This window comes from Pediculus humanus, genomic scaffold (genome assembly GCF_000006295.1).
Source record: "Pediculus humanus corporis 1103172108180 genomic scaffold, whole genome shotgun sequence".
In the NCBI taxonomy this organism is placed as follows: Eukaryota; Metazoa; Arthropoda; class Insecta; order Psocodea; family Pediculidae; genus Pediculus; species Pediculus humanus.
In genome coordinates, this window is record NW_002987750.1 from 109,644 (window position 1) to 119,134 (window position 9,491).

General features: G+C 29.2%; 1 protein-coding gene across 1 annotated transcript; it reads left to right on the forward strand.

Moving 5' to 3' along the window:
• Positions 1–3,181: 3,181 nt before the first annotated feature.
• Phum_PHUM411940 (Aminopeptidase N precursor, putative) lies at positions 3,182–7,601 on the forward strand (the record flags this gene model as incomplete). Its single annotated transcript, XM_002428914.1, has 14 exons — positions 3,182–3,346; positions 3,433–4,211; positions 4,304–4,459; positions 4,541–4,864; positions 4,939–5,122; positions 5,210–5,366; positions 5,458–5,723; positions 5,810–6,035; positions 6,123–6,400; positions 6,485–6,684; positions 6,772–6,936; positions 7,029–7,172; positions 7,253–7,334; positions 7,452–7,601. 14 exons carry the CDS (start codon positions 3,182–3,184, stop codon positions 7,599–7,601), a joined length of 3,276 nt encoding a protein of 1,091 aa, XP_002428959.1.
• Between the last annotated feature and the right edge of the window lie 1,890 nt (positions 7,602–9,491).

Sequence of the window (9,491 nt, forward strand, 5' to 3'; positions counted from 1 at the left end):
TCGGTTTCGAATGTAATAAAATAAATAATTCTAAAATTTATTAATAATATAGAAAAATATTATTATTATTATTATTATTATTATTATCCCCCATTAAACACGACAAGGCTACTTGTCGGAGTTTTTTAAGTATTTATCCGAGGTTTCTACCCGATTCCTTAGGGACAAATACTCGAATTTCGGTGGTGCCACTTATTATAAGATAGCACCACATCAATTCTTGAAGGTCTTCCTGAGTCGTCTTTTTCGATGGGAACGATTTGTCTCCTGAACTGGGCTCCGGTGACTAACATCTTTGGAGTGGCCAGGGTCAGAAGCAGTGAAATTCACGTTCTCGTCGAGCTGCCTCAGGTCGACAGTAGAACAAGATTTGTTTTTGGTTCTTACTTTGTCTTGTTCTCATTTTTTTTTTTTTTGCTCTTTTTAAGCCAACAGCACGTGGCGTTCTCAAACGGTCACCCATCCAAGTTTGCACCACGCCCGATGCTGCTTAACTTCGGTGATCGTACGGGAACCGGTGTGACCAGCACGCTATGGCCGTTGGCTTTTATTATTATTATTATTATTATTATTATTATTAATCGTTTGTTCGTTTGTTACTTATCGTATATATATATTTGTTAGTCATATTATAATTATTATTAATACATTATTATTATTATTAAAAAAAAAAAACTTATGTAGAAAAATATTTATCGAAAAAAAAAAAAAAAAAAAAAAAACCAAATTAAAATTATTATTATTATTATTTTTTTTTTTTTTTACGGTTGTCGTTTGTCGTATGGCGATTGTTGTTTGTCGTATGGAGGTTGTCGTTTGTCTTAAAAGACAAGACAACTTTCGAGTATTTTCTTAAGGGTTCAAAAAATTACGACAAAATAATTTTTTTTTTTTTTTTTTTGTAATAAACGACCATTTTGATATAATAATAATAATAATAATAATAATAATAATAATAATAATAATTAATAATAATAATAATAATTTAATGATAACAGTTTTTGATTAAAAGTTACGTGTAAAAAAATATAAGTTAAAAAGCAGAAGGAAAAATTGAAAAATTATTGTTTGTTAAAAAATTTCGTTTGTTTTGTTTTGTTTTGGTTGTTGTTGTCGTTGTTATTGTTTGTTGTTATATTTTTTGTTTGAAAAATTTTTATTTATTTCAGAATAATAGTATTATTATTATTATTATTATTATTATTATCATATTATAAAAGTGAGAAATTATTATGTATTGTTATAAAATCATTTTATATATATATATATGTAATGTTTCATTTGAAATTCACAAAAAAAATTTTCTTTTTTGTTTTTCAATAATAATAATAATAATAATAAAAATTGTCACAATTTGTAGATTTGATATCGTCACACCCGCACACCCACCCACCCACACAAAAAAAAACTGTTATTAATATTATTATTATCGTAATATAATAAAACACCAAATTCGTATTTGAAAAAAAATTTATTTATATATATATATATATTTAATATAATAAAATGCTTTTATCGCGGAGTTCTATAATCATTATTGTTGTTGTTGTTGTTGTTGTTGCTTTGTAATAATAATAATAATAATAATAATAATAATAATAATAATATAAAATTAATTAATTTAATTATTAATGAATTTTTTTTTAAATATTTATAAAAAATAATAATAATAATAATAATAATAATTTTGTTTTTTTTTTGTATGCAAAAATTATTAGCAGTAAAATTAAAAAAGCTTGATTAAAATTTATAAAACAATTTATGTATTGAATTCGTTTGTTTTTAGAGGGGGGTGGAAGGGGCGGGGGGTTAATTTTCTTTTTAAAAAATAAAGTATTTTATAAACAATAAAATTAATAATATTAATAATAATTAACATAAATACGATTTTATTTTGTTTTTTCATCCATCCTCTCTCTCTCTCTCTCTCTCTCTCTCAGTCTCTATCCTTTCCTATTTTGTTCGAATTTGACGGGGGGGGGGGGGGGGAAAGCGATTGTGTCGTACAAAAACAATCATAATAATGATAACATAACCCTTTCATGTTTCGTTTAACGGTTTTTTTTTTTAAACAAAAAGGTTAAATGTATTGACATAACTGTATCGTCGACATTCGCACCCATTCGTCCTGTTTTTTTTTGTTAAAACCCATAACCCTGTTTTTTGAAACATTAAAACAAATTTTCGCGGGAAAAAACATTTGAATCATTCATCCCTTACACTATCATCAACCCTTCTGAACTCAAACCTTTTAAACAGTTCTTTAAACAGTTATAAATCGTTCGAAATTGAACCGTTAAAAAACTCAAACAAACAACATAATGTTTAATTTACAAACAAAACAAAATCTCATCTCACGACATAATAATCGAAACGTTTCCTTTTACCTTTTGTCAAATAAATAATAATAATAATAATAATAATAATAATTATAGAAGAAAGAAGAAGAAAAAAAAACCGTTAGAAATAATATTTGTTTATTATTATTATTATTAATCTTACCTTTTTTAATCCGAACGAAAAACTTTCGGCGATTTCTTTTCTTTCTTTTCCTGTGTAATACCTGAAAATAAAAAAAAATTTTTTTAAATTAATTTTTTTTCTTTACCCCTACAAAAAATCGAATCGAATCGAATACAATCGAATCGTATCGTATCGTATCGAATCGAATCTCGATTTGCACGAAATTTTTTAATTAATATTTATTCACGTGCGTGAGACGTGTATTAAAAAAAAAAAATTAAACCGAATAAATTATTATTATTATTATTATTTTATATATTGTACTCAGATGTTATAAAGTTGTTTAAATAAAACTTAAATTACTCGTTTTCAAATATTAACTGTAAACTTATTAATCTTTATGTAGAGAGAAAAAAAAAAAAAAAAAAAAAAAAAAAAAAACGGTTGTTGACGTTGTTGTTTAAATATCAAGTTCTTGGCCGCCAAATATTTTTTTTTTTTTTTTTAAATAAACTAAAACGAGTTCAGTTAAAATCTTGTATCGAAAGACTAACGGTGGTGGTGGGTCGTACCTACAAACAAACAATCGAAACGTTAACACATTTTTTTAAAGTTCAAAGTGATCGATATTAAAATCGATGTCTCGAAAAAAATCGTTACAATAATAATCGTTTGAAATTTTCTTTTTTTTGTTTGTTGTTGTTGTCGCAATTGAAAAATGTATTTAAAAATTATTTTTTTTGTATTGATGAACTGTCTCACGATTTTTGTGAGGTTCGTTACGTCGGCAGAAGATTTTCGACTACCCAAATTTGCCGTACCTGAACGTTATCAATTGAAAATATTAACGGATTTAACGCACGATTTTACTTTTAAAGGACAGGTAAGAAAAAAATTTTTTTTTTTAATTTTTTGGGGGGGGGGGTTTTGTTTCGAGAGAGAAAAAAATTTTTTTTATTTGTCATTCAGGTCATCGTTGATTTCTTCGTGACAAACGAAACGGATAAAATCGTTCTTCATTCGAAAAATTTACACGTTTTAGAAAATCAAACGACTCTGAGAGAAATTTCAAATTCTGATAATGGCGACGCATTTGAAAATTCCATCGTTCGACTTAGGAGAAATTTAAAAAAAAAAAAATTAACGGAAAATGAAAGTCAAAAAAATGACGACGAATTTATTTTAGATCCGACGAGAATTGTATTTCCGGTTAGTAACGAAACAAACGTCAACGAAACTTTTAATAATAACGTTAATCCCAACAGCGTTAATCCGGATAATCAATTATCCAGTAATGCTTCCGTACCTGACGATACCAAAACTCCACAACTTTCCACAACGGTAGAATTTTCCAATGAAAATTTTAACGAAACTCGCGTTGATACCACGAACCACAGTTTGGAAGGAGTCGACGTAAGCCAATCATTGCCTTCTTCGACAGAAGAAACTTTCACCATTAAGAACAATCCAGTGAGTCAATTTTCCATCGTGACGGAACCGCAACAAACGAGTACTCTTTCGACGGTGGAACACGATACCGAAGTACAAAATTCCGTTATCGCGAATGACAAAAATGTTTTCAAACACGAATACAACGACGAATATGACTTTTTAACCCTCAATTTTGGAAAACTTTTAACTCCGGGGAAAAAATACAGGCTGGAATTAAATTACGATGGAGTCTTATCCGATACTCTAACCGGATTTCACAGAGTTCCATACGTTAAAAAATCCTCGCAAAAACCCACGTGAGTTTTTTTAGTATTTCGACTCCATTTTTTTTTTCAAAAATAAATTAATAAAACTTTCGCCATTTTTTTTTTTTTTTTGTGGTCTTCAGGTGGCTCGCGTCGACTGTTTTCGAACCGAACGAAGCGAGGACGGCTTTTCCATGTTTCGACGAACCACATTTGAAAGCGACGTTCGACGTGACGTTGGGTCACGATAAAAAATACACGGCACTTTCCAACATGCCCTTAAAATCAACATCTTCGGTGTGAGTGTTCCAGACAAAGTTCTCGAAACCTTTTTCCGTCGCGCAATAATAAATTTTAAAAATTCAAACTATCCGTTTCAGAGAAGGACGATCGGATTGGCAGTGGAGCACGTTCGAAACCACCCCCAAAATGTCAACTTATCTGGTATCATTTCTCATAAGCGATTTAGAATATTTAACGCCGCGACAAAACAATACCAACTCCGATCGAAACGTCGTCTATCGTTTTTGGTCGCGACACGATGTCCTCTATAAAACGCGATACGCAATGAGAATAGCTCCTCTGATGAAAAACTATTTGGAAAATTTATTCGACGTTCGCGACGTTTTACCCAAACACGATTTCGTTGCTCTCCCGAGCTTCGTAAGCACCGCACTGGAAAATTGGGGATTGTATTCTTTTGCGTGAGTACCACATTTCCAACGTGACGTAATGTTACCACCACTCCGTGACCTAATCGATTCCAATTTGTTTCCAGAGAAAAAAATTTACTTTTCACACCGGGATTCTCATCCCTGTTTAGTAAATATCAAATCACTCAAGTTTTGGGACACGAAATTTCACACATGTGGTTCGGTAATATGGTCACCCCCAAGTGGTGGGATCAAGTGTGGTTGAGCGAAGGATTTTCAAATTTTTTCGAAATCGTAGCTTCCGATCACGTAATTAATTAAACGACAAAAATATTCGCTCCCCTCCTCACCCCCCACCCCCTACTTTTTTTTAAATAAACTTTTTTTTTTTTTTAGATTCAACCTCAATGGGATCTTAAAACGATATCTGTTATATTTGCTTACCTTAAAGTATTTTCCCTCGATGCTTTACATTCAACTCACGCGTTGGTTCCAACGTTTGATGATCCAACCGATGTCGGCGACATATTCGATTCCATAAGTTATCAGAAAGGTACATATGTACCTTGTCCTGAAAATAAAAAAAAAAACAAAATGGGTTAATTTTAAAGTTTGATTTTCTAAACGTTATTGTCTGGTTTTAGGATTTTACCTCGTGAGAATGTTAAATTACACTTTGGGACAAGAATCGTTCATGAACGGCGTACGAAAATATTTAAAAGCACACATGCTTTCCAACGCTGATGAAAATGATTTGTGGGAAGCATTGAACGAATTTGCACATAATGAAAACAGCATACCCTCCGATCTTCATTTAAAAGACGTCATGTTTAACTGGACCCGAAAACCAGGGTATCCAATATTGAAACTGGAAAGAGATTACACAAATAATACGGCAACTGTTTCGCAGGTACATTAATACAAAATTAAATCAACATTAAAACATTACCATAATGTTTTCCGTTAAGTTTTTTTTTTCTGCATCCACGTTTTCAGAAACGTTTTGTTAGATTTAATGGCGATTACGAATTCAGAGATAATTCAAATGATTTTGAAAACATGGAAACGAAATGGTGGGTTCCGTTAACGTACACGACAGGATCGGACATGAATTTCCGAGATGTCAAACCGAAAGTTTGGTTGAATCCAACCGACGAGTTTATAACACTCGAAGACATGCCCAGTAAAGATGATTTCGTTTTGATGAATTTGGATGCTGCTGGTAACAAAAAATTTTTTCTGGAAAAAATAAATAATTAAACGCCTTTCATTATTTTTATTAAAAAATTGTTTGCGTTTTGAAAATTAGGATTGTATCGAATTAATTACGACGATCGAAATTGGGGTTTGCTCATATCATATTTACTAAATGAAAATTTTGAAGATGTTTCCCTATTGAACCGAGTTCAAATTTTGGATGATTTGATGGATTTGGCACGATCCGGAGATCAATCTTACGAAAGAGCTTTACAAGCCACGAGTTATCTATCGCGAGAAAAACATTTTCTTCCCTGGAAAGCTGCCTTCAGTAATTTCGATTTCATATTGAGAATGTTTCGATCTAAAGACAGCAGCAGAGCTTTGAAGGTAAAAGAAAGAAAACCCCCCAACAGCAATCACATTCCCCTAAACCATCATTAATTAATTTTTTTCTCTTCTTTTCGTCAATAGAAATATTTAAAAAATTTAGTGAGCGCAAGATTCGACGAATTAGGTTTTGAAATGAAAAAAAATGAAAGTTTTTCAGACAGCATGAATAGAAAACAAATAGTCAAATGGGCTTGCAAAACCGGTCATCGAGAATGTACTAGAAAAAGTGTCAATTTATTTAGAAAATGGATGGAAGAAAAAAAACCAGACGAACGAAATCCGTAATTACGTTTTCTTATCACTTCTTCCTACTATCATTATTATCATTTATTTTAACGGAGGGAGGTGGGGGGGGAATTTTTTTACAGCGTACCGAGTAATTTAAGAAACGTCGTTTACTGTTCAGCCATCGAAAACGGTTCGAACAAAGAATGGCAATTTTTATGGCAAAGATATTTAAATTACGCTCTCACCGATAAAACGGCAATTCTCAACGGTTTGGGATGTTCGAGAAGTGCAAGAACATTAAAAAAGTTTGTATTTTTTTTTCAATAATTATTATTATTAATCAATAATAATAATAATAACGATTTATAAATAATCAATTAATCAATCAATCAATCAGGTATCTTAATTGGTCGATAAAAGAAAGTTCGGGAATAAGAAAACAAGATTCGCCGATCGTTTTTAAATCCGTTGCCAAAAACGATGCCGGTTTTCAAATAGCTAAAAAATTTTTAAAAGAAAAAATGGGAGAAGTTCGTACCTAGTAAGTAAACCTAACACAATTCACCAACAAAAAAAAACTCAAATAATAATAATAATAATAATAATAATTTTATATTAAAGTTTGGGAAATAATCCATTCTTCCTACCGCAAATGATTGACACGTTGTCATCTAAAATGAATCAAGTAAATGACCTCAAAGATGTAAGTACGGATAAACCGACAAAAAAATTTACGTAACCGTGTTTGTTGAACAAAACAACAACAACAACAACCAAATGAACAAATCGAATAATAATTTTTTTTTTTTGTAACTTATAGTTGGAAGATATTGAAATGGAAAGCACGACAAATTACAGATCAGTTCCGAGATGTTTTAAACAAGCATTCGAGAGGATAAGATTTAACATCGAATGGACCGATAAAAATTATCAAACAATAACGGATTGGTTAAAAAAACAAAAATTTTAAAACTTAAACAAAAAACCATCATTATTTATTTATTTATTTATTTATTATTAAATTCTATTTATTATTATTATTATTATTCTTATTATTATTTAAATAATTTAACGAATTTTTCCTATTAAAAAAATTCTTATTTATTATATTAATCGATTTATAAATATTGTGACGTCATTAAATAAAAAAATATTATAATCGAGTTCACGAGGTAAACTTTTTTTTATAACCAGTGTTAACGTCGATTAACGTATTTTATTTTAAAACGGTAAAAAAATATTTCATTTCAAGTTTTTAAATACGACAAACAACAAACAACAAACAAACAACAACCGAGATTACGATGAGATGTGAGTATACGTAAAAAAAAAAAAAAAAAATTTGCAAACGACCTAACCTTGTTTGTTACCTTTTGATGAAGGTATATTGGCACCGTTTAAAACCTCAATACATAAATATGAGTGCGTGCGTGTGCGTGTGCGTGCGTGAGTGCGTGTGGGTTTTTTTCTTCTTCTTCTTCTCTTTAAACAAGGACTTTAACGTTTTCAAGACTTTGCGACGAGGGAAAAAGCGCTAAGATGAGAACAAAGGTTCGTCGTTGGTGGTACACGGAAAATTTTTTGCAAATCTCGATGGGAAAACAAAGTTTAATTGGTTATTAAATATTAAAATTCATTTTGGGTGTTAAAAAAAAAAAGGTTTTTCGTTTATCAATACAACAAATATTATTATTATTATTATTATTATTAAACAACAAACAACAAAGTTTTAATTAACGTAACTTGTTAATTTTTTTTTCGCACTCAATTTAAAAAACAAAAACTACGCGCACGTGCAAACACACGCGAGGGACATCCACCTTAATGTTACGATGATAATGATAATAAAATATTAAAGAGTAAAAAAATTATTATGTCGGGGAACCCCCTTACGTTTAAGACTCGGTCGCGAAATGGAAATGAAAACTACTTGATATTGAAAATTTAGTGACAGTCTAAAGTTGTTCGTGTTAGCGTCAGAGTGTTGTGTATGTATGGTGGTATGTAAAATTTCTTTTTTCTTTCTTTTTCTTTTTCTTTTTCCTTTACAATCAAGTCGATAACCTTTTTGATTCACACGAACATACTTTTATTATTATTATTATTATTAATTTTACACGAGTTTGTTTTTTTTTTTTTTTTTTTTTTTTTTATTTTATACGGATTTATAATAAAATTCCTTATTTCGTTTAACGTTTCCATTTTTTTTTTTTTTTTTTATGTAAAATGAATGATTTTTGACAAAAATAATAATAATAATAATAATAATAATAATAATAAAAACTAATAATTAATTAGTAGTTAATTAGTTGTTGTAACAATAATGTGTTTGTTTTGTGTTTGTTGTATAAAACCACTAATTAAAAAAAAATTAATTATTTTGCTTAACGTTTTGTTTAAGGAAAAAAAAAAAAACATCATTAATCGTCGTATTTAAAATAAGTAATAATTTTGTTCAATTAAGAAAAAAATTATTATTATTATTATTATTACTTTTAAAAAAAAAAAAAAAATTCAATCGATCCATCTAGAAAATTATTGATTTTTTAAAATCCGGTTTTCCTAACCCCCCGCCCCGCCTCCTCCCCCCATTAAAAAAAAAAATAAGAAAATTAACGTGGAAATAAAAAAAAATTTAATTTCGATCGATTAATTAATTTATTCGTTTTTTTTTTTAATTTTTGATTACGTCACGATTTTTTTTTTTGGCAAAATAACCTTTGACCTTACAGACAAAAAAAATAAATAAATAAGATTGACAGGGGGAAAATATATTTAAAAAAAAAAAAAAAATAATAATAATAATAATAATAATAATAATAATAATAGTTCACTTAAACTTTTTTTTTTTTTTTTTTTT